Raw genomic sequence first — 23,925 nt, forward strand, 5'->3', positions numbered from 1 at the left:
TTTAAGAGCAGTGAGGGCGGAAGCGCCGTGCGCGCGCGACTTCCCCGCCCGTTCCGCCCGCGCCGCTCTCGCGAGATCCGGGGCTTCCGGCGCGGGCCCGGCCTTTCCGAGCAGCCGCGGCCAAGATGGTGGGTGCTGGGGAGGCCCCGCCGGCGCCATCGAGCCCCATCCGCCGCCATCCGCGGCTCATCCGGGCCTCACCCGCCGCGGCGGCGCCGCCCGGGGCTCGGGGCTTTCCTGGGGGACGGGGAATGGGCGCTGCGGGAGCCATGGGTGCCCCGGCCGGATGGGGCCCAGCGCGGTGGGAACGGGGCTGAGGGGAGGGAGCGGCCTGGGCGCCCCGCGGGGCTCAGTGCGGCCGCCGCCTCCCCGCGTCCGGGGCGGCCTTGAATCCCCTGATCCCCGTCCCGGGCGGCCGCGGCCCCCTGCCCTGACCCACTTCTCCCGCTGCAGGCGGAGGTGGAGCAGAAGAAGAAGCGAACCTTCCGCAAATTCACCTACCGCGGGGTGGACCTGGACCAGCTGCTCGACATGTCCTAGTAAGGGCTAGGGAGCCCCCGGGCTGGGGTTGGGGGTTCAGGGACCTGTTTCTGCCCCATACTCAGGTTGTGTTTAAATAGTGGCAGTAACGGGGGGTCTGGGTGTTCAGCAGCTAATTTTTGGGCTTTTTTAAGTCTCTCAGTGGGTGGCACCTTCAGTGTGGGGTCCTGTTCCAGGCTCAGTTTGGGTGATGCTGTGGGTTGGGGTCCCTGGTGCTCCTCGAGGCCGGGTCATTTGGGGTATAACACTGTTATTTTTTGGGGTCTCCCCGGAGCTGTACCCCAGGCTCAGTTTGGGATCCCCGAGGTCTCCTCAGGCTGTACCCTGGCTCACCTTGACCCTCGGGGGTCTCCCTGGTCCTTAGTTTGGGTAATGCTGGCTATGGGGTCGCTGGGGGTCTCTCCAGGACATACCCCAAGCTCAGTTTGGGGTCCCTGGGGATGTCCCCAGGTTCAGTCGGGATAACTCGCTGGGTGTAGGGCTCTGAGGGTCTCCTGGGGCTGTACCCCAGGCTCTGTCCAGGTGACTCTGTTGCTGGGGAGGTTCCCTGGGCCTGCTCTGAATAACACTGTTATTGAGGGATGCCTATGGGATCGCCCCAGGCTCAGTTGGGGCTCCCAGAGGTATCCCAGGCCATACCCCAAGCTAAATTTGGGGGCCCTGAGCCCGGGGCTGTACCCCAGGCTCTGTCTGGTGTCCCTGGGGATGCCCCCAAGCTCAGTCCAGGTGATGCCATTGGGTATGAGGCCCTGGGAATCTCCTGGGACTGTACCCCAGGCTCTGTCTGGGCAACCTTCTAGCTGTGGGGTCTCTGGGAGTTCCCCAGGCTCAGTTTGGGGTCCCTGGGGGTCTCACAAGGCTGCACTCCAGGCTCTTTGTGGGTAACTCTGGGGTTGTCCCTGGGCTGTTTCCCAGTCTCAGTTCAGGATCCATGGATCTCTTGGGGCTGTTCCCCAGCCTGGGTCTGGCTGTGGGGCCCTGAGGGGTCTCCCCAGGCTGTACCTCAGGCTCACTGAGGGACACTTGGGGTTGTCCCTGGGCTGTTCCCCAGGCTCAGTTTAGGGTCCCTATGGGGTTGTCCCTGGGCTGTTCCCCAGGCTCAGTTTAGGGTCCCTGGGAGTGTCCTTGGGTCACACCCCAGATCCCTGGGGGTCTCCTGGGCCTGTACCCCTAGGCTCTGACTGAGTAACTCTGTGGGTTTGGGGTCCCTGTGGAGGTGTCCCAAGGCTGTTCCCCAGGCCGGGTTTGGGGTCCCTGGGGGTCTCCTAGGTTGTTTCTCAGGCTCAGTTGAGGATCCCTGGGGGTCTCTTGGGGCTGTACCCCAGGCTCTGTCTGGATAACTCTGTAGGTGTGGGCTCTCTGGCTTTGGGGTCCCTGGGATGTACCCCAGGCTGGGTTTGGGGTCCCTGGGGGGTTCCCCAGGCTGAATTTGGGGTCCCTGGGGTCTCCTAGGTTGTTTCCCATGCTCAGTTCAGGATCCCTGGGGGTCTGCTGGGCCTGTACCCCAGGCTCTGTCTGGGTAACTGTGGCTTTGGGCTCTCTGGGCTCTGCCCAGGCTGTACCCAGGCTGGGTTTGGGCTCCATGTGGTGGTCCCCAGGCTGGGTTTGGGGTCCCTGGGGGTCTCTTGGGGCTGTACCCCAGGCTCTGTCTGGGTAACTCCGTGGCTGTGGGCTCTCTGGGTTTGGGGTCCCTAGGGCGTCCCTGAGTTGTTCCCCAGGCTCAGTTCAGGATCCCTGGGTCTCTCGGGGCTGTACCCCAGGCTCTGTCTGGATAACTCTGTGGCTTTGGGCTCTCTGGGTTTGGGGTCCCTGGGAGTCTCTTGGGGATGTACCCCAGGCTCTGTCTGGGTAACTGTGGCTTTGGGCTCTCTGGGCTCTGCCCAGGCTGTACCCAGGCTGGGTTTGGGCTCCATGTGTTTTTCCCCAGGCTGGGTTTGGGCTCCATGTGTTTTTCCCCAGGCTGGGTTTGGGGTCCCTGGGGTCTCCTAGGTTGTTTCCCATGCTCAGTTCAGGATCCCTGGGGGTCTGCTCCATGTGGTGTTCCCCAGGCTGGGTTAGGGGTCCCTGGGGTATTCCCCAGGCTGGGTTTGGGGTCTGTGGGGTGTACCCCAGGCTGGGTTTGGGGTCCCTGGGGGTTCCCCAGGCTGGGTTAGGGGTCTCTGGGGGGTTCCCCAGGCTGGGTTAGGGGTCCCTGGGGGTTCCTGAGGCTGGGTTTGGGCTCTGTGTGGTGTTCTCCAGGCTGGGTTTGGGCTCCCTGGGGGTTCCTGAGGCTGGGTTTGGGGTCTCTGGGAGGTTCCCCAGGCTGGGTTTGGGCTCCATGTGGTGTTCCTCAGGCTGGGTTAGGGGTCTCTGGGGGGTTCCCCAGGCTGGGTTAGGGGTCCCTGGGGGTTCCCCAGGCTGGGTTAGGGGTCCCTGGGGCGTCCCCTGACCGTCCCTGTCCCCGTGTGGCAGCGAGCAGCTGATGCAGCTGTACAGCGCGCGGCAGCGGCGGCGCCTGAACCGCGGCCTGCGCCGCAAGCAGCACTCGCTGCTCAAGCGCCTGCGCAAGGCCAAGAAGGAGGCGCCGCCCATGGAGAAGCCCGAGGTGGTGAAGACCCACCTGAGGGACATGATCATCCTGCCCGAGATGGTGGGCAGCATGGTGGGCGTCTACAACGGCAAGACCTTCAACCAGGTGGAGATCAAGGTGAGCTGGGGGCTGGCAGGTGGCTCTCGCACTGAGCTGTGTCCGGAGTTTGCTTCTAGCTGTCTTTGTAAATTCTGCTCGTTCCCTGTGTCTGGGAGGGGTCCAGGCAGCTCCTTGGAGCAGGGCTGGCTCAGAGGGACACCTGGAGGTGTCACCCCAGGGAGGGGCAGTTCCCAGAGGGGTCTCATTGCAGCTCTGAAGCGCTGAAGTAGCTGTGGAGTGATGCATGTGCTCAGCCCTTGATGAAACAGATCCCTGAGCTTTCCCAGGAGTGGAATTACCCACGGGGTGATGTCACTTGATATCAACAGTGGGATCAGATGCCATTTCTCGCTCCTACCTGGCATTAAATCCTACATGGAAAGGCACAAATGCCCCTGTGGTTCCCGGGAGGAGCAGGGCTCGGGGATGCTCCACATCTGGGCACCAAGGGAGGAGCCCGGCTGGAATAACCCAGCTGTGCCAGGCTCCTGCCAGCCCCGGGGTGGGGATGGGGATGGGAGGGGGATGTCCCTGTGTCCCCTGGCGCTGTCCCCAGCACGGATCTCTCCATTTGCAGCCCGAGATGATCGGCCACTACCTGGGCGAGTTTTCCATCACGTACAAGCCGGTGAAGCACGGCCGGCCCGGCATCGGTGCCACCCACTCCTCCCGCTTCATCCCGCTCAAGTAACGCCGGGAGGGGCCCTGGGCCAGTGTAAATAAAGAAATTCCACCTGGATCCCTGTGTCTCCTGCCTCTCCATTCCCGGGGGTGGGGACTGGCGTGTGTTAAACTCGTCACTGTGCTGTGATTGGGTGTTTTCCTGAGTATTCCCAGGGTTTTTGGCCCTGCTTGCTGTCGGCACCTGCAGCAAACAAATGATCTTCATGTGGGTTTAGTAAATGAATGAAATTCCCTGGAAGTGGGGAATGGCATTTCCACGTATTTAATTTTATTTGTTAATACAAACACTGGGAATGTGGAACTGGGAGAAGGCAGCAGAGGGTTCCCAGGGCTCAGAACCAGCCTGAGTCCCAGGAGAAGCTGCCAAGACCCATCACGGGATGTCAAACCCTCAAACCATTATTTTGTCATCCTTAATTTGGGAACCCAAAGGACTTTGGGGACAGGGATGACAGGGTGGCATTGGGTGGGGTGCACTGGGGGTCTGCAGTTCAAGCTCAGGGGGAGGGATGTTTTGGGGGATGCTCTCAGGGATGGGGGTAATAAAGGGAAGGAAGATGAGAAGAGCTGATCCCAGGTGGATGATCTAGTTTGTCCCTGAGCTGAGCCAAATGAACCCAGTGCTCATCACCAGCACCAAGTCCTGTGGTGAAGCCACCGGTGGAGAGGGACCATTTGTCCCCAGCGTGGTCCTGGCTTGTCCCTGCTGCTGGCTGAGGTCCTTGGGGATCCCTCAGGGGTCCCAGCTCCAGCTCTTCAAGTCCCACACCCCATTCCTGTGGCCCGTGGTGCCAGGCCATTTGTCCTTTAGGGAAGGTCACCTGGCTCCGGGTCCCTTTTTGTTCAATCAATGTGACCTTGAGAGTCCTCCCACCCTCACTGGCGGTGGTGGGAGAAGGGACTGGGGTCACTGTCCAGCCGGGGTCAGTGTCCTGCTGGGATCACTGTCCAGCCGGGGTTCTGTCCTGCCAGGGTCACTGTCCTGCTGACATCACTGTCCTGCAAGGGTCACTTTCCTCTGGAGTCACTGTCCAGCCGAGGTCAGTGTCCAGCCCGGGTCAGTGTCCAGCCGGGGCCGTGTGGGCACTCTCAGCCCCTCTGCCTGGCGGGCCAGGACGCCCCAGCTGGGAGGTGGGTGGGTGACAGTGACCTCGGTGGGTGACAGTGCCTTGAGCACATGGCAGAAGCCACGGTCACGGGAGGGACGGGCTGCAGAGGGGTCGTGCTGAGGGTCCCGCTCATCCCGGGCGAGACACCGGGGCTCAGCCGGTGCTGCCGCACCTTGGGTGGGTCCCCGAGGACGTGGGAATGGCACCGGGCGGCTCACGGGGGGCAGATTCGGTCTCAGGGGTCCGGTTCGGTCTGGAGGGACCGGTTCGGTGGGAGGGGACAGGTTCGGTCTGGAAGGGCCGGTTCGGTCTGGAGGGACGGGTTCGGTGGGAGGGGTCCGGTTCGGTGGGAGGGGACCGGTTCGGTCTGAGCGGGCAGGTTCGGTCTGGAGGGACCGGTCCGATCGGGAGCGGCAGGTGCGTTCCGGGACATGGGGACGGGGCAGATCCCGGCGTTTTTGCGGAGGCTGGAAAAGAGGCGGATGGAGGGGACCGGAGCCCTCCGCGGGGGTCGCGTCTCCCCCTGGCCGGCACAATCCCGGGGAGAACGGGGGGGGCCGCGGGGAGCCCCCGGTGCCGCCCTCTAACGGCGGCGGCGCCGCTGGAAAATCCCGACCGAGCGCGGGGGGGCGGGGGCGGGATGCGGCTGCTCGGGGCCGCGCCGGAGCCTCGCCCAGCTCCGCACCGCTCCGCACCGCCCCGCACCGCCCCGCACCGCTCCGCACCGCCGGGGATGAGGTACGGCCGCACCTGCCCCCCGCACCCCCCGAGCCCCTCCGGGGGTCCCGGCGGCCGGGGATCGGGGGAAGCGGGGGAGGCTGCGCGGCGGGGCCGCCGGGAATCGGGGTGCGGTGTCGGCTTGCGGGGGGTTGGATGCTCCGAGGGGGCCCCGATCTGCGCCCCCAGTCCTGGCGGGGATGCCCCCGGCCCTGGCTGAGCCGCATCCTGCGGCGGGCGCGGCTCCGTCCCGCGGGATCGGGGGGATCGGGGAGATATTGGGGGACAGGAGGGTTCAGGGCGTATCAGGGGGTTCAGGTGGAATCGGGAGCGTCGGGCAGCGTTTATCCCCCGCATCCTGCAGGGACAAAGGCCGGACAATGCCGGGGCTCGGCGGGGAGTCCGCGGGAGGGGGGGAAGAGGGATCAGCACCCCCCGGCCCCATTCTCGCCTTCATCCCCGTTCCATCCCATCCCCATGCTGCGGGCGAGGCGGGGGGCTCGTCCCTGGGGTGACAGCAACTCCCCCCGCCCCGATGCGAGCTCGGCTCCCCGCAGATCCCCCTCCCGCTGCTCCCCCAGCGCGCCTGGGCCGGGAATTGCGGCTGAGCCCCACAAACCCGCGCCCCAAATCCACCTCCCAAACCGGTCCCCCAAAACCCTCGGCCTCTAAACCAGCACCTCAGCCCCACCCCGGGGGCACCCCCAGGGTCCCGGTGGCGTGTCCCCAGGCGGGGATGTCCCCAGTCACCCCGGATGGGGGTGGGGAGGTGGCCCGAGCCCGTTCCACTCCCACGGATGCCCTGGGGAATGGGGTGGGGACGGGCGGCCCTGCATTGTGGGGGGCAGTTCTGGGGTGTCGGAGACCCCAATGTTCGCCCCCCCAGAGCCCCCCATCCATCCCCAGGCCACAATGTGTGTGTGTGCAGGCGCTGTGCGGGGTCCATGCTGTGTGAGGCCAGGGTGATGGATCCCCGTGTCCCCGCGTGTGCAGGGTCCAGATGGGGACCCTCCGCTCCCCGGGGGCGGTTTGCTGCGGTCGGGGGTCCCCGGGGCCGGGTCGATCAGCCCGGGCTGGTGACAACACGCTGTTTGTTTAATGTCCCCGGGGGCTCCGGGAGCCGCAGCCGGCCGGGGGCTCAGCTGTGGCTTTGGCGATGTGGCTGCGCTCGGCCGATGGCTGCGGTGCCTGTCCCCAGCCTCGTCCCCAGAGCTGCTGCCGGGCTGGAGGGAGGGGTGCAGGGAGCTTGGGGTATCCCCAGGGCCCCCCAGGCCCTGCCCTGCTCTGCCCAGGCCAAGGTGGCATCACGTGGCGGGTGGGTGACACTGCGGTGATGAACAATGCAGAGCACGGTGGCGTGGTGGGCAGCGGGTACCGTGGGCAGTGAGGTGGGCAGTGGGCACGGTGGGCAGTGGGCACGGTGGGCAGTGGGCACGGTGGGCAGTGAGGTGGGCAGTGGGTACCGTGGGCAGTGGGGTGGGCAGTGGGCACGGTGGGCAGTGGACACGGTGGGCAGTGGGCACGGTGGGCAGTGAGGTGGGCAGTGGGCACCCTGGGCAGCACAGAGAACAGCAGGGTGTGCTGGGCAGTGCAGCTGCTGCTTCATCTGCTGCAGCATCTGCCCTGCCAGGAAATTGCTGGATGGATCCAGGCCCCACCAACGGCCTGGACCAGTCCTGGGGTGCCCTCAGCAGAGAGAGGCAGATTTTGGGAGTCAGGGATGACACACCCAGGACCCTGAGCCATCACATTCCCCCAGGGTCAGCCCATGGCCCCAGCTGGGATCCAGCCCACTGTCCTGCGGGACAGTGACCATCACGGTGCTGGAATGTAGCCGCAGCCCTGCCCCCCTTTCCCGCAGCCCTGGCCCCCCTTTCCCGTCGTGTCTTGCCGCTCCGTGGATGCAGGTGCGGCCCCAGCCCCTCCCCGCAGGCTGCAGATCTCGGCGCCGCTGCGGCCGCTGCTCCCGGCCAGGAGCTGCAGGGGGCAGAGCTCAGCCCCCCCCTCCATCAGCCCCCCAATATCCCAGCCCTGACACCCCCCGGGAGGGCAGCCGGAGCACCCGGGTCCTTACAGGGTGGGAGGCTCCCAGGGGAGAGGGCCCTGAGTGAGCAGCTGGGTGGGTACCCACAGGTTTGGGGTGTTGGGGAGGGGGGAAAGTGTTCCCCTGGAGGAGTGGAAGCCCCTGGCTGCCATTATCCCCTCCAGGGCTGAACACACCGATCCTCCGCGTCTGAGTCCTCAGGAAGGGCCGGGAACCGCCTGTGCTCCCCCATCGCTGTCGCCATAGCAACAGCAGGCCGTGCTCATCCCGCATCCCGCATCCCGCAACCCGCATCCATTATCCTGCATCCCATATCCCACACATCCATTACCCTGCATCCCATATCCCACACCCCGGATCCGTTAGCCTGATCCCAAATCCCGCATCCATCACCTCCCTCATGTGGCTTCCCGCATTCCATGTCCCCCAACCCTCACCCTGCGCTCCACGTTCCACATCCTGCACCGATTATCCCACACCCCTCGCCCTGCTTCCGTCATCCTGCATCCCTCCATTCCACATTCCCTCACCCTCCATTCCACATTCCCCCATCCCTCACCCTCCATTCCACGTTCCCCCACCCATCATCCTGCATCCCTCACCCACCGCTCCCTCCCAAATCCCAAACCCCTCACTGTCCATCCCGCATCCCCAATCCCGCACCCCCCACCCCACACCTCCATCCACCCCCCCTCTGCTCCTCTCCCTTCCCGCTCTCCCGGGGTTGTTTCTCCCCCGGGGGGAATTTTTGGCAGTTTAGGGGGGGAATGACGCCGTGGGGGGCTTTGTCTCCCTTGGGAGTCCCTTGGGCAGATGTGGGTGCTGGGAGGGGGGACCCCACAGCGGGACCCATAGGGCAGGACATGGGGCTCCCCCATACCACTGTGGGGTGCAGGAGCAGTTTGGGGGGACTCGGGATGGCTCCTGGGGGTGTGAAGGACATCGATGGAGCCTTGGGGGGTTTCTGAGTCCCACCCCGCCCGGTGTGGCCTCTGTGCTGGGTGCTGGGACACCCAAAGTGGTTCATGGAAGCAGAAGGGCCCCAGGGAGCCGCTGTGGGGCAGATTTGGGGGTGTCAGAGCCACGGGGGGCTCGATCGCTGCCCCCCTTGACCCGCCGTGGTGGGGGGATGTGGGGTGGGGGCAGCAGAGGGGAGGAGGAGACCCCCGGCCCCCCATTGCCCCCCATTGCCCCCCATTGCCCCCCATTGCCCCCCATTGCCCCCCAATGCCCCCCAATGCCGGCTCCCCCTCTCACACGCGGTGCTGACGAAAGCCCCCGCCGCCGGCCCGACCCTCTGGGGGGGTGACAGGGGGTCCCCGGTCCCCCCTCTCCGCCGGTGACAGCGCCGTGTGTGTCCCCCCCAACCCCGGGCAGGTGCGAGGGGCGGCGGCCGCTGCGGCAAGAGGAGGTTTGGGGGGGCTGGAGGGGCCGGGGGGGGCTGAGAGGGTTTTGGGGGGAGCAGAACGGGGCTGGGGGGGCCGTGGAGGGGCCGGGGCTGCCGCCGGTGCTGGAGGGAGCGGAGCGGGAGAAGGTCGGGAGCGGGAGAAGACAAAAGCCAGACAAAGGCAGCGGAGCTCTGCGGAGGGTGGGAAGCGGGAAGGGGCTGGCGGGGCTGGGGGCGCCCTGCGTGGGGAGGGGGCGGCGCTGGACCCCCACCCTGAGCCGGGGACGCCCCTCTGGGGGGATTCTGGGGGACACCAGCTCTTCCAGGGCTCGGGGGATGCGGGTGGTGGGCTGCCCAGCGCTGTGCCGCAGTCCCAGGTGGGTGGTGGGTGCCGGGGGGCTGTGAGGGTGCTGGGGAGCCCCCCAGGGTGCTGCCCACCCCCGAACCCCCCCGCAGGCGCTGGAGGAGGTGAAGATGTCCGGCTCCATCGCCTCGTACGACCAGCTGGTGCGGCAGGTGGAGGCGCTGAAGAAGGAGAACAGCCACCTCCGGCGGGAGCTGGAGGACAACTCCAACCACCTCTCCAAGCTGGAAAATGAGACCTCGGACATGAAGGTGGGGACAGACCCGCTTGGGGCGGGGCACAGACCCCCGGACTGGGGGGTTCCATCGGAGTCTCCCCCTCCTTCACGGCTCCATCGCTGTTTTAGGAGGTCCTGAAGCACCTCCAGGGCAAGCTGGAGCAGGAGGCCCGAGTCATGGTGTCCTCGGGGCAGACGGAGGTGCTGGACCAGCTCAAAGGTGAGTGCCCGGGCAGGGTGGGCACGGGGTGACCCCACCCAGCCCACCCTGACACCGCTGTCCCCATCCCCAGCCCTGCAGATGGACATCACCAGCCTCTACAACCTCAAGTTCGCCCCGGAGGTGATGAGCACCGGGCGCGGCCCCGAGGAGAGCCCGCCGGCCGCCGGCCCGCACCGGGACGGCCCCGGGGAGCTGGGCAGGGCCACCTTCCGCATGCTGGAGGAGCTGGACCGGGAGAGGTGACGGTCTGGGGGATAAAAAAGGGGCTGGAGGAGCCGGGGGTTGTGCTGACGGGGGTCTTCCCCTCTCCTCAGGTGTTTCCTGCTGGGGGAGATCGAGAAGGAGGAGAAGGAGAAGGTTTGGTACTACGCGCAGCTGCAGAGCCTGGCCACGCGTCTGGACGAGCTGCCCCACGTGGAGACGGTGAGTGGGGGGACACCCCCTGAGCCCCCCCAGGGCACGGGGACCCCGCTCACGGCCCCCCCCGGTGGCCCCCCAGTTCTCCATGCAGATGGACCTGATCCGGCAGCAGCTGCAGTTCGAGGCGCAGCACATCCGCTCGCTGATGGAGGAACGCTTCGGGACGGCCGACGAGATGGTGCAGCGGGCACAGGTCGGGTCCTTCACCCCCAAACTCCCCCCGCTCCGCTTTTTGGGGGCCCCCAGACTGATGGGCTGAACTCTGGGGACCCTCCCGAGGAGCTCTGGGCACCCTGCAGCAGCTCCTCACACCCTACAGCAGCTCTTTACACCTTACACCAGCTGCTCACACCTCGCACCAGCTCCTCGCACCCCGTTCCTTGCACACTTCCACCCCTCCCTGCCGTTTCTCGCGGTCCTGGGGGGCCCAGCCCTGCCCAAGCCCCGCTGTGTCCCCTCAGATCCGGGCGTCCCGGCTGGAGCAGATCGACAAGGAGCTGATGGAGGTGCAGGACAAGGCGCAGCAGCCGGAGCCGCAGGTAGCGGGGTGTCCCTGCTCCCCGCGGGGACACGGCGGGTGCAGGACAGGGCCAGCCCTGCCCCCCCTCGCCACCATTGTCCCCGCGCTGTCCCCATCGGCACAGGCAGGGCTTTGTGCGGCTCGGGCACCGTGAAATGGGCAGTTGCCATGGAGACCAGAAGTAGGCCATGGCGGGCGGGCGGCGCGGGGGCTCCCGCCGCATCTGCCGCCGGCCGAGGCGCCAGGGTGGGCAACCTGCCATCGTCATCGGCATCGGCATCGGCATCGGCGTGGAGTGCCACTGACACGGTCCCGGTGTCACCCACGGCCTCAGCATTGTCACTGTGCCGCTGTCACCCACAGCTCTACCACCATCGTCATGGTCATGGGCTGTCATCACCATCGCCACACTGTCACCCACTGCCCCGCCATTGTCATTGTCCCACTGTCACTCACTGCCCCGCCATTGTCACTGTCCCACTGTCAGTCACTGCCTCACCATTGTCACTGTCCCACTGTCACCCACTGCCCCACCATTGTCACTGTCCCACTGTCACCCACAGCTCTGTCATTGTCATTGTCCCACTGTCACTCACTGCCCCGCCATTGTCACTGTCCCACTGTCACCTACTGCCCCACCATTGTCATTGTCCCACTGTCACCCACTGCCTCACCATTGTCACTGTCCCACTGTCACCCACAGCTCTGTCATTGTCACCATCAGAGGCCACCATCACCACTGTCCCACTGTCACCCACAGCCCCACCATTGTCATGGTCCCCCTGCCACCCACAGCCCTGCCACAGTCGTTGTCATGGGCTGTCATCACCATCGTCACACTGTCGCCCACAGCCCCACCGTTGTCACGGTCCCGCTGTCACCCACAGCTCTGTCATTGTCACCATCAGAGGCCGCCATCGCCACTGTCCCACTGTCACCCACAGCTCTGTCATTGTCACCATCAGAGGCCGCCATCGCCACTGCCCCATTGTCACCCACAGCCCTGCCATTGTCACTGTCCCAGGCTGCAATCACCGCTGTCCCACTGTCACCCACAGCCCTGCCATTGTCACTGTCCCATCATCACCCCCCTCCCACCCTCACCCAGGGTGTCCCATCACCCCCAGACCCTCACACGCCCATTTCCAACCCTCCACCCCTGCACGGGCTCAGCCGCAGCCGCCTCCCGCTGCCCGCCCTCGCTCTCCCTTCCTGAGCCCGCGGCTGCGGCAGCGCCTCCATCCCCATCATCGCTGATTTCACCTTCCAACACAGCCCAGGCACCGACGGCAGCGCTGCGGGATGGCCGGGGGCGGCAGGGAAATGGGGAGGGGCCGGCCATGGGGGCGAGGGGGCCGCAATGCAGCCCCACACCCACACCCACCCACCCACACACCTTCTGCCTCCTCTGCAGCTCTGCGGGAAGGGCCCGGGCATGGAGGGGGACGGCAGCCTGGACCCCCCGACCCACCCCGAGGAGGGCGGCAACACCAAGGTGAGGGGCTGAGCCGGAGCCGGGCCGGGGCCGCGGGCTGAGCCCCCGCAGGGCTGAGCGTCACCCCCGCCGTGTGTCCCCCCGCAGGTGGAGGTGGTCTTCTGGCTGCTGTCCATGCTGGCCACGCGGGACAAGGAGGACATGTCCCGCACGCTGCTGGCCATGTCCAGCTCGCAGGAGAGCTGCCTGGCCATGCGCAAGTCGGGCTGCCTGCCCCTGCTCATCCAGATCCTGCACGACTCCGACGGCGAGCCGGGGCCCCCCGAGAGCCCCACGGGCGCCAAGGACGCCCGCATGAGAGCCAACGCCGCCCTGCACAACATCGTCTTCTCCCAGCCCGACGAGGGCCAGGCCAAGAAGGAGATGCGGGTGCTGCATGTGCTGGAGCAGATCCGCTCCTACTCGGAGACCTGCTGGGACTGGCTGCAGATGCAGAACCGGGACGGGGGACGGGGCCCCGAGGGCGGCGGTACGGGCTGAAGGGGCTGGGAGGGGACAGAGGGGACAGAGGGGACAGAGGGGACTGACCCTCATCCCCCCCGCAGTGCCCGTGCCCATCGAGCCGCAGATCTGCCAGGCCACCTGCGCCATCATGAAGCTGTCCTTCGACGAGGAGTACCGGCGGGCCATGAACGAGCTGGGTGAGCGCGGGGAGATCCGGGGCTCCTTCCCTCTGCACCTCACCCCCGCGGGGTGCTGGAGGTGGGGGAACCCCAAAACGACCCCTGCCCCGTCTCACAGGTGGGCTGCAGGCGGTGGCCGAGCTGCTGCAGGTGGACTATGAGATGCACAAGATGACCAACGACCCGCTGAACCTGGCGCTGCGGCGCTACGCGGGGATGGCCCTCACCAACCTCACCTTCGGCGACGTGGTCAACAAGGTGGGGGGCGGCGGTTTGGGGGGGGTCAGCGGGGTCGGGGGGTCACAGCGTCACCCTCACCACCCTCATCCTCCCCACAGGCCACGCTGTGCTCCCGCCGGGGCTGCATGGAGGCCATCGTGGCTCAGCTGGGCTCCGACAGCGAGGAGCTGCACCAGGTGGGTGCTGCCGGGGATCCCTGGGGTGGGGGACAGGTAAGGGGACAGTCCCCGCGCCCACTCACCCCGCTCTGCCCCTCCAGGTGGTCTCCAGCATCCTGAGGAACCTCTCCTGGCGCGCTGACATCAACAGCAAGAAGGTGCTGCGGGAGGTGGGCAGCGTCACCGGGCTGACCCGCTGTGCCCTGCACGCCGGCAAGGTGAGCCCGGGGCGGGGGACAGCAGGGACAGGTGACCAGAGAGAGCTGACAGGGCTGTGTGTCCCCTGGGGTGGGTGACAGTGGGCACAGGGTGACCAGAGAGAGCTGACAGGGCTGTATGTCCCCTGAGGTGGGTGACAGTGGGCAAAGGGTGACCGGAGAGAGTTGACAGGGCTGTGTGTCCTCTGAGATGGGTGACAGTGGGCAAAGGGTGACCAGAGAGAGCTGACGGGGCTGTGTCCCCCCTGGGGTGGGTGACAGTGGGCACAGGGTGACCAGAGAGAGCTGACAGGGCTGTATGTCCCCTGAGATGGGTGACAGTGGGCAAAGGGTGACCAGAGAGAGCTGACAGGGCTGTGTGTCCTCTGAGGTGGGTGACAGTGGGCACAGGGTGACAGGACAGGGCTGACAGGGCTGTGTGTCCCCTGGGGTGGGTACAGCAGGCACAGGGTGACAGGACAGGGCTGACAGGTCTGTGTGTCCCCTCCTGGGGCAGGAGTCGACGCTGAAGAGTGTCCTGAGCGCGCTGTGGAACCTCTCGGCGCACAGCACGGAGAACAAGGCGGCCATCTGCGGGGTGGAGGGGGCCCTGGGCTTCCTGGTCAGCACCCTCACCTACAAGTGCCAGAGCAATTCTCTGGCCATCATCGAGAGCGGTGGTGGCATCCTCAGGAACGTCTCCAGCCTCGTGGCCACACGGGAGGATTACAGGTGAGGGGTGGGGCCACACCTGAGGGACCCAGCATGCCACCGACCCAGGGGATGGCACTGGGGTGTGTCATGGCTGGGGGTAGGATGGGGATGGAGATGGGGGGCTCAGGGCACCACGGATGGGAATGGGGAATGCCACGGCCGTGGGTAGGATGGGAATGGGGGACCCCAGCCATCATAGACCCCAGGGATAGCACTGGGGTGTGTCATGGCTGGGGATAGTATGGGGATGGAGATGGGGCACTCTGGGCACCACGGATGGTGTTGGGGGATGTCACAGACCCCAGGGATGGCACTGAGGGATGTCATGGCTGTGGGTAGGATCATAGACCCCAGGGATGGCATTGGGGGGTGTCATGGCCAGGGATAGGATGGGAATGGAATGAGGGACCCTGGGCACCACGGATGGTGTTGGGGGATGTCACAGACCCCAGGGATGGCATTGGGGGGTGTCATGACCGGGGGTAGGATGGGAATGGACATGGGGGACTCTGGGCACCACGGATGGTGTTGGGGGATGTCACAGACCCCAGGGATGGCACTGGGGGGTGTCATGACCGGGGGTAGGATGGGAATGGACATGGGGGACTCTGGGCACCACGGATGGTGTTGGGGGAAGCCACGGCTGTGGAGGTCTCCTGGGATGGGAATGGAGATGGGGTCCTATTGGCCACCACGGATGGTGCCAGGTGATGCCACTGCTGAGGGTGCTGCAGGATCAGGGGCACTGCAGACCCCAGGGACAGCACTGCGGGCGATATCATGGCTGGGCAGGGGTGGGATCACTTTTCACCCCTGGAACGGGGCAGGGAGCGGCCCAGGACCATCCTGACAGCCGGGGCTGTGTCCCCTCTGTCCCTCAGGCAGGTGCTCCGGGACCACAACTGCCTGCAGACGCTGCTGCAGCACCTGCGCTCGCACAGCCTGACCATCGTCAGCAACGCCTGCGGCACCCTGTGGAACCTGTCCGCCCGCAGCCCCCGCGACCAGGAGCTGCTGTGGGACCTGGGCGCCGTCAGCATGCTCCGCAACCTCATCCACTCCAAGCACAAGATGATCGCCATGGGCAGCGCGGCCGCGCTGCGCAACCTCCTCACCAACCGGCCGCCCAAGTACAAGGACGCGGCCGTGGTGTCGCCGGGCTCCTGCATGCCCTCGCTCTACATGCGCAAGCAGAAGGCGCTGGAGGCCGAGCTGGACGCCAAACACCTGGCTGAGACCTTCGACACCATGGAGAAGCAGAGCTTGAAGGGCCAGAGCGCCAAGAAGCCGATGCGGCACATGGAGAGCCTGGTGAAGGACTACGCCTCCGACTCCGGCTGCTTCGACGACGACGAGGTGCCCAACGTCTCCACCGGCGTGGAGACCGCCAGCGCCTCCGTCCTCTCCATGTTCCTCAACTCCTCCTTCCTGCAGGGCCAGGCGCTGCCGCGGGCGCTGGTGCAGCGGCGCTGCCCGGAGCCGGAGAAGGACGGCAGCGGGAAAACCGCCGAGCCCAGGAAGCCGCCGCTGCCGGAGGACGACGTCTCGCTGGCCGCAGAGAAGTTGGCCAACAAGATCTCCAGCACGGTGGCCAAGATCGACAAGCTGGTGGAGGACATCTCCACCATGCACAACTCCTCGGATGACAGCTTCAGCCTCAGCTCCGAGGACCACTGCCTGGACTGGCAGTACGGCCCCGAGGACGGGCACGAGGCCCGCGCCCAGTCCTGCTCCCCGTGCCGGCTGTCGGACGCCGGCGGCTTCGCCAAGAGGGAGAGCCTGAGCCGGGCTCACACCCTGCTGAGGCTGAAGACGGCCTGCACCAGCCTGTCCACAGACAGCCTCAACAGCGGCAGCACCAGCGATGGTTACTGCACCAAGGAGCACATGAAGCCCTGCCCCAGGGCCGCCTTCCTGGACTATCGTGACGAGCTGCAGCGCTACCAGAAGCGGCCCAGCCGGCTCGACCTCAAGAGCATCCTGGGCAAACCAGAGCGGGCTGAGCCCCCTGCCCGGGAGCCGGCTGAGCCAGACAAACCTGAGCAGCGGGACCTGCCTGAACGGGCCAAGAAGATGGTGACTTTCCCCAGCCCCAAGGTGCCCGAGAAGGAGACGGAGTGGAAGAAGGAGGTGGGCACCAAGCCCCCCACCGACCCCCATGTTCGCACCATCAAGCTCTCTCCATCCTACCAGCACGTCCCCATGCTTGAGGCCCTGGCCAAGAGCAGCACGGCTGCCGGCCACCAGCCCTCCCTCCTGGGCAGGAAGCAAGCCTGGCTCCCCCCGGCCCTGCTGCAGGCGGCCGAGCCCCTGAGCAAAATCCCGGAGAAGCTGCCGGCCCAGCCACCGGCCTCGGCGGAGCAGGAGTCTGTGCAGAAGTACTCGGTGGAGGACACCCCAATCTGCTTCTCCCGCTGCAGCTCCCTGTCCTCCCTCTCCTCGGCAGACAACGTGCTGGACGGGCAGAGCCACAGCGAGAACGACCTGGATAGCGACTCCTCCCTGGAGATCCTGGAGATGGAGGAAGGGGACGCAGAAGGGGAGGACGGGAGGCAGGAGAAGGAGAAGGCGGTGGATGCGGGTCCCACCACGCCGGTGGGGATCTCCCAGCCCATCACCATCCCCTTCCCGAAGCGTGACAAGGTTTTCCTGCGGGAGGCCTCGCCCTCGCGCCAGGAGGACCTGACGCCCTCGAGCTCCTCGGAGAATTACATCCAGGAGACGCCGCTGGTGATGAGCCGCTGCAGCTCCGTCAGCTCCCTGGGCAGCTTCGAGAGCCCCTCCATCGCCAGCTCCATCCAGAGCGACCCGTGCAGCGAAATGATCAGCGGCACCATCAGCCCCAGCGAGCTGCCTGACAGCCCTGGGCAGACCATGCCCCCCAGCCGCAGCAAGACTCCCCTCTTCGAGCTGGGCTGCCAGCCCGAGAAGGAGACCAGCCAGTTCAACATCCAGTGGGAGAACAACGTCAAGAAGTTCATGGAGATCACCGACTTCAAGGAACGCTTCCAGCTGCCCCAGGACCTGGACTCCATGGTCTACTTCACCGTGGAGAAACCCAACGAGAACTTCTCGTGTGCCTCCAGCCTGAGCGCCCTGCCCCTCCACGAGCACTACGTCCAGAAGGACGTGGAGCTCAAGCTGATTCCCACCTTCCCGGAGAAGAACAGCCTGAACTTCGCGGCCCACGAGAAGCGGGAGGAGCGGCGGGAGGAGCGGTACCTGGAGGGCCGGCGGAGGGCGGAGCGCCCCGAGCCCCCCGACGACGACGACATCGAGATCCTCAAGGAGTGCATCAGCTCGGCCATGCCCTCCCGCTTCCGCAAGGTCAAGACCTCGCTGCTGTCCGGGCAGGTGCTGCACCCGCAGACCAAGAAGCCGCTGCACGTCCCCGTGTACATGCTGGTGCCGGCCCACGCCCACCCCGGGGTCCCCAAGCACCTGCGAGCCACCGCCCGCGACCTCTTCAAGGACGACGACTCCTTCACCGACTCGGCCGACGGGACCCCCGTCAACTTCTCCAGCGCCGCCTCGCTGAGCGACGAGACCCTTCGGCACCCGGCGGGCGAGGAGGGCGAGCACGGCCGGCCCGAGCGGCGCCGAGAGCCCGGCACCATCCCGGCCCGCAGGGCCGCCTCCGGCAGCTCGGCCCCCGCCCGCCTCGGCTCCGCCGGGAAGGGCAAAGCCGGCCCGGGCCGCGGAGAGGGGAAGCGGGGCCAGAGCCTCCCGAAGGGCACGGCCGGCCTGGAGCTGGGCGCGGGCAGGGCCAGCGGTGCCCCCGGCAGGAAGGATGACGCTCTGGAGGACGGGGTGATGTTCCAGTCGCTGTGCCACACCACGCCGACGGAAGAAGCCGTCTACTGTTTCTACGATCCGGATTTGGACGAGCTGCCCGAGGCGGGCAGGGACGAGTCCGGCGGCAGAGCCCAGCCCGGCCGGGCAGCGCGGAGAGAGCGCTGGGGAGGCTCCGTCCCGCACAAGGACCCCGAGGCCGCTCCCCGTCCCACCAAAACGAAGCCTCAAAACAACCTGATCGCCGACGAGACGCCGCCGTGCTACTCCCTGAGCTCCTCCATGAGCTCCCTGAGCGACGCCAACTTCTCCGAGGGCGAGGAGCGGGGCCAACCCTGCGGCAAAGCCGCCTGGCCGCGGGCGGCCGCCGTGGGGCAGGCGCAGGGGGGCTCGCCCAGCTCCCCCAGCCTCAACTCGGAGGACGATCTGCTGCAGAAGTGCATCGGCTCGGCCATGCCCAAGCGCCGGCGGCCAGCGGCTCGCCGCAGGCTGGTGGAGAGAAAGCAGAAGCCGCCGGGCGCAGGAGGGAGGGAGAGGAAAGGCGAGACCCGGCATCACCCCGAGGAGGAGGCCGGCTCCGACCGGGGCTCCGACCTGGACAGCGTGGAGTGGCAAGCCATCCAGGAGGGAGCCAACTCCATCGTCACCTGGCTGCACCAGGCTGCCTCCTCCCTGTCCCGGGAGCCTTCCTCCGAGTCCGACTCCATCCTGTCCTTCATGTCGGGGCTCTCGGTGGGCTCCACGCTGCAGCTCTCGCTGGGCCGCCAGGAGAAGCAGCGGCCCGGCAGCGCTTCTGGCCGGGACGTGGCGAGGAGGGAGCGCAGCAAGGGCCGCCCGGAGCGGAAGGAACCCGGTGCCCGTCCCGCCGGCCGCGCCAGCTCCAGGGCGGAGCGGAGCCCGGCGCCCGCCAAGCCGGTGCCCAACCTGCCCGTGGTGTTCCGCGGCAGGACCGTCATCTACATGCCCAGCCTGGCCAAAGACGCCCCCAGCCCACGGGCCACCCCCAAGAAGAGCCCCGCGGCCAAGCCCGAGGCGCCGCCGGCCAAGAACCTCTCGCTGAGCCAGCAGCGCTCGAGGAGCCTGCACCGGCTGGGCAAAGCCCCCGAAACCGCGGAGCTGGCGCTGCCCAAGAGGAGCACGACCCCGCCCGCCCGCATCGGCAAAGGTCCCCCCTCCTCGGGCTCCTCCCGCACCTCCACGCCCTCCCAGCACGCCCCCAAGAAGCTGCCGTCGCCCTCCCAGGTCTCCAAACCGGCCGCGGCCAAGGCCAGCGGCTCCTCCTCCCCGCCGGGCGCCCCGGCCAGAGCCCCGGCACCCAAATCCCCGGCTCCCAAGCAGTCCAAGACGCAGAAGTCGCCCGTGCGCATCCCCTTCATGCAGAAGCCCAGCAGGAAGGTGCTGCCGGGTCGAGGCACCATGCCGGTGCTGGAGGAGCAGGTCGACGGCTCCAAGGCTCGGCCCGGGGTCCCGGGGGGCAGCCGGCTCAACCTGGTGCGGATGTCATCGGCCCGCTCCAGCGGCAGCGACTCGGACCGCTCCGGCTTCCTGCGCCAGCTCACCTTCATCAAGGAATCCTCGAGCCTGCTGCTGCGGCACCGCTCCGACCTGTCCCCGACTCCTCCGGCCACCTCGCTGCCTCGCCGGGGCTCCCCCCAGCGCAGCCGAGCCGCGCTCCCGGCCGTGTTCCTCTGCTCCTCCCGCTGCGACGAGCTCAAGGCGGCCAAAGCGACGACCCCCGGACAGCGGCCGCTCATCCCCAGAGCCCAGCCCGGCGGCAAAGCCGCGGCCGGGGTTAAGCCGCCGCGCCGGACCAGCTCCGAGAGCCCGTCGCGGCTGCCGGTGAAGACCAGCGCGCCCGCGGCAGAGCCCTTCAAGCGCTACTCGTCCTCGCCCAACATCAGCGTGGCGCGGAGGGCGGCCAGCCCGTCCTCCGTGCGCTCCGAGGCGGCGGCGAGGCGGCGGCAGAACGAGCCGGCGGCTCCCGGGGGGCCTCTGGGAAAGCCGCCGGTGGTGATGATGAAGGGCACGTGGCGGAGGATCCGGGACGAGGACATCCCGCACATCCTCAAGAGCACGCTGCCCTCCACCGCGCTGCCGCTGGCGGGCTCCGGCGACGAGGAGCCCCCCGGCAGCCCCGGTAGCTCCAGGAAGACCAGCGACGCCGTGGTGCAGACCGAGGATTTCGCCACCTCCAAGACCAACTCCAGCACTTCTCCCACGCTGGAGAGCCGCGAGGGACCGCCGCACCCCCGAGTCACCGGCGACGGCGAGGCCCCGGCCCCGGCCAAGGCCGCCCTGCCCATCTCCTTCGGCCACGAGGCGCCCGCCGGGACCTTCCCCGGCAGCCGGCACGGCTCCCCCAGCAAGGCCGCCCGTGTCACCCCCTTCAACTACGTCCCCAGCCCCATGGCGGTGACGGCGGTGGCCGACAAGGCGGTGGAGAAGATCCAGGCTTGATGATGTCCCGGTGAGGGTCCTGCGACACCCCCGGCCCCGCGGGAGCTGGGCAGGGCTGTGCTGGGGACACACATGGGGAGGTGGGACAGCTGGGGACCACAGAGTCACCCCAAACCCGCTGCTGGCCCCGGCTGGGGTCTTGCTGTGCTGGAGGATCACAATTCCCGAGGACTGGGACAGAACTGGGAACGTTCCGGGTCTGACACCCCAAGCTGGGGTGGTTCTCATGGGCCACCTCCTCCCACTGGTGGCATCCAGGGACAAGCTGAGGCAGGGCCGTGTCCCCATGCTGCTCACCCAGGGCTTGGACCAGAGCCTGGTGCCGCACGCCGGGGAGCTGACACAGCACATCCAGTACCAGGAACGCTCCACACGCTCCAGCTTGTCTGGCACCAACTCTGGCTCGTCCAAAGATGGCAGCTCATTTATTAACAGGGCAAATCACGCGGGGGAGAGGCTTTGGAGGGGGAGAGATGGGGGCCAGGACCCCCGTTTGTGCTGCTGGAGGCTCCTGATGGCTGACGGGTGACCTGTGCTGGTCCGAGGTGCTGGCAAGCAGAAATGGTGCAGGGCAGGGCGGGTTAGGTGCCGATGGGCTCATCCCAGAGGCTGCTCACAGGGTGCTGTCACCAGGCTGGGGGGCTGCTCTGGGAGGGGACAGCGTGCTGAGCTGGCACCGGGATGCTCAACCCCCAGGAAAGGGTCTGGGGTCCCTCATCTCCACTCACAGCCCCCCAACCTCCCACCCCCAGGGCAGCAGAACCCGGGCTCGCAGCCAGGATCCCGGTGTGTCCTTGTGGATGTGGAGACGGATCCATCCAGGACTGGATTACGCCCACGAGCACGGGGCCTCCCAGCCCCAAAAACCCCGGGGACACCCCCACTGCTGCTGCCAGCCAGGCCCAGGGGCCGAGATCGGGGTGTGTGGGAAGTGCCTCAGCCCCTGGGAGTGCGATGGGCTGCAGAGGGACCCCCAACCCGGGTGGTCCCAAACCCCTCGGACACCTCCTACACCATCAGTCCCTGCTTTGGATGGGGTGACCTTTGTGCCTCCCCATCCCAGTGCCGCGGGGGGCTGCAGGGACAGACACAGGGCTATGGGGACACGTGCAGGGGACACACCTGGGCGGCTGTGGGGACACAGTGAGGGGCTCTGGGTTATTGCACTGGGGACACACGGTGGGGCCGGGGAGTCACCTAGACCATGGGGATACACAGGGGGTCCCCAGGGATGTGCACTGGGGTCGTGGGGATGGGCACACCCCGGTGCCCACCGGAGCCCCCCTGCCCTGGCAGTGGCCAGCACGGAGGGACCAGCAGCTGGTACTGAAGAAAAGGAGGAAAATCCCAGGGGCAGCACCCCTGAGTGCTGTCAAGGAGCACAGGGGTGGCAGGAGGGCCGAGCCACCGGGGTCCGAGCCACCGCCCTCCCTCTCCTCCACCGACAATCCCGCCGGGCTCCGCTCGCCATCTCTGTATCTATGTACTAAGGATGTTATTTTACCAGACTCTGGACAGTATTCCCAATTAAAAGCCAACCTGTGTAAATAGGAAGGGCTGTTTGGTCTGTGTTTGAGCCGGCCGGATCCGCAGCCCCTCCGCAGCGTTTTCTGGATCCATTTCTTGAGCTTCACGGTCGAGGTGGCCACCGGCGGCTTGAAAGGGTCAGTGGCGTTCTTGCTGCTGAACGACAACACGCCGGCCACTGCCGGCCGCTTCCCGCACACCAACGGACCCCCGGAGTCACCCTGAGGGGAGGGTGACAGCGGCGAGTGCACCCCGACCAGGGGACAGAGACCCTCACCATGGCCAGGGGGACATCTCACCTGCTGAAGGGTGGACATCCTCCCCAGAGCCCCCCGCAGCCGGGCAGAGGGTGGGCAGAGCTTTGCAGCCCTTGGACCCCCAAGTGCTCACCTTGGCGGGTGCCGATTCGCCGCCCGGCCCCTGGAAGCAGATCATGGCGGGGCCGATTTCGCCCTTCCAGAAGCGGCTGTTGTTGCACATCCGCACGTCCATCACCTTCACCTCCAGCTCCTTCAGGGTGGGGGACAGGCTCCGGCCCTTGGGGTCCGTGACCCCCCAACCCGCCACGCTGCACCGCGTCCCCGGCGCCGGCTCCCGCCTCGCCAGCGAGATCAGCTGCCGTGTCTTGCTCAGAGTGACCTTCCCGTCCAGCTGCGGGCGGGGGGCGCCGTCAGACCCCTCCCCATGGGCAGGGGGGCTGGTGAGGAGCACCCCAACACCGCGGGTGGTACCCTAATGCGGTGGGTGGGGGGCTGCGGGGGAGTCCCCAATACCGCAGGTGAGGGGTCCAGGGGGAGCACCCCGATGCCGCAGGGGGGGGGCGCTGAGGACGAGCCCCCCAACTCTGCGCATCGAAGGGGAGCAGCGAGCCTCTCGGGAGGCGGGAGGATGACACTCAGAGGTGTCATCAGAAGTGTCTCTTGCGGGTGAGAAGCGGAAATATCAAGCGAGACGCTCTCCCCGGCTGCGGGCGCAGCTGCACCGACACCGTGCCGACACCCCCGCCCCTTCCCCGCAGCGCTTCCCGGCACCGCCGCCGCTCCCGGAGCCTCCCCCGCGGCCGGGCACAGCCCTACCTGCAGCAGGAGCAGGTCGTTCTCCATCGTCTTTCGGTCGTAGCCGGGGTGGGGACAGGCGGCCCGGACAGCGAAGCTCTGCGTTCCCGCCCCGCGACGCTGCCAGTTGTGCAGCCCCACCACCAGCAGCGCCTTGTCCCACGACCTGCCCGGCCCCGGGAGTGGTGTCAGCCCGGTGCCGGTCCCCCGGAGCCCCGTCCCTTCCCCGGGCACGACACAGCCGTGCCGGACTCACCTCCGAGGCTGGCAGTGCGCGGCCGTCAGCACCCAGCTCCGGTGCAGCAGCGCTGCCCCGCAGGAGTGAACCCCCCCGAGCTGGATGGACACCATGTAGGGCCGGGAGTGCTGCTGGGCCTCGCGTCCCCCGATGATCGATGGCTGGAGCCAGGTCCCGTCCTCACCAGCCCCTGCCACCGCCGCGGCCAGTGACTCCGAGCCCGCGCTGGCCACGCCGGAGGCACGGCCCCGGTGCTCAGCCCACGGCAGGGCCGGCGGCAGCAGCAGCAGCAGCAGCGGCCCCAGGCAGCCCCTCGGCCCCATCCCGCCCGCTCCGCGTCTCCCGGCGCCGCTCCCGAGCTGCAGGAGCCTCGGGCGGTTGTGACAGCAGCGGGCGGGAAGGCACGGATCCCACCCAGGGGGGCAGGAAGGGGAAGAAGCACCCACAAGGTAACACCTCTGGGGGTGGGGAACACCTACGGCCCCTCCAGCGCTCGGCTTTGCAGGCAGGAGGAGGCGGCACCTTCAGCTCGCCAA

The 23,925-nt window shown here is 67.3% G+C and overlaps 4 protein-coding genes across 4 annotated transcripts in view; 2 read left to right on the top strand and 2 right to left on the bottom strand.

Moving 5' to 3' along the window:
- THOP1 (thimet oligopeptidase 1) overlaps positions 1-23,925 on the bottom strand; it is a 319,814-nt gene that overhangs the window by 259,763 nt on the left and 36,126 nt on the right. The window lies entirely within an intron of this gene.
- Positions 38-3,947, top strand: RPS15 (ribosomal protein S15). Its single transcript, XM_066336519.1, has 4 exons — positions 38-128; positions 454-539; positions 2,992-3,226; positions 3,786-3,947. The coding sequence occupies exons 1-4, from the start codon at positions 126-128 to the stop codon at positions 3,897-3,899; spliced, it is 438 nt and encodes a 145-aa protein (XP_066192616.1). The 5' UTR covers positions 38-125; the 3' UTR covers positions 3,900-3,947.
- APC2 (APC regulator of WNT signaling pathway 2) lies at positions 9,532-22,119 on the top strand. Its single transcript, XM_066336141.1, has 14 exons — positions 9,532-9,764; positions 9,860-9,950; positions 10,024-10,192; positions 10,268-10,376; positions 10,453-10,566; positions 10,835-10,912; positions 12,308-12,388; positions 12,476-12,857; positions 12,934-13,029; positions 13,130-13,269; positions 13,350-13,427; positions 13,511-13,627; positions 14,124-14,338; positions 15,202-22,119. The coding sequence occupies exons 1-14, from the start codon at positions 9,624-9,626 to the stop codon at positions 20,567-20,569; spliced, it is 7,179 nt and encodes a 2,392-aa protein (XP_066192238.1). The 5' UTR covers positions 9,532-9,623; the 3' UTR covers positions 20,570-22,119.
- Positions 20,982-23,877, bottom strand: GZMM (granzyme M). The gene is made up of 5 exons (XM_066336210.1): positions 23,408-23,877; positions 23,173-23,317; positions 22,487-22,747; positions 22,109-22,317; positions 20,982-21,216 (listed from the first exon to the last, which is right to left on the bottom strand). Exons 1-5 carry the CDS (start codon positions 23,710-23,712, stop codon positions 21,183-21,185), a joined length of 954 nt encoding a protein of 317 aa, XP_066192307.1. The 5' UTR covers positions 23,713-23,877; the 3' UTR covers positions 20,982-21,182.

This window comes from Sylvia atricapilla, chromosome 26 (genome assembly GCF_009819655.1).
Source record: "Sylvia atricapilla isolate bSylAtr1 chromosome 26, bSylAtr1.pri, whole genome shotgun sequence".
In the NCBI taxonomy this organism is placed as follows: domain Eukaryota; kingdom Metazoa; phylum Chordata; class Aves; order Passeriformes; family Sylviidae; genus Sylvia; species Sylvia atricapilla.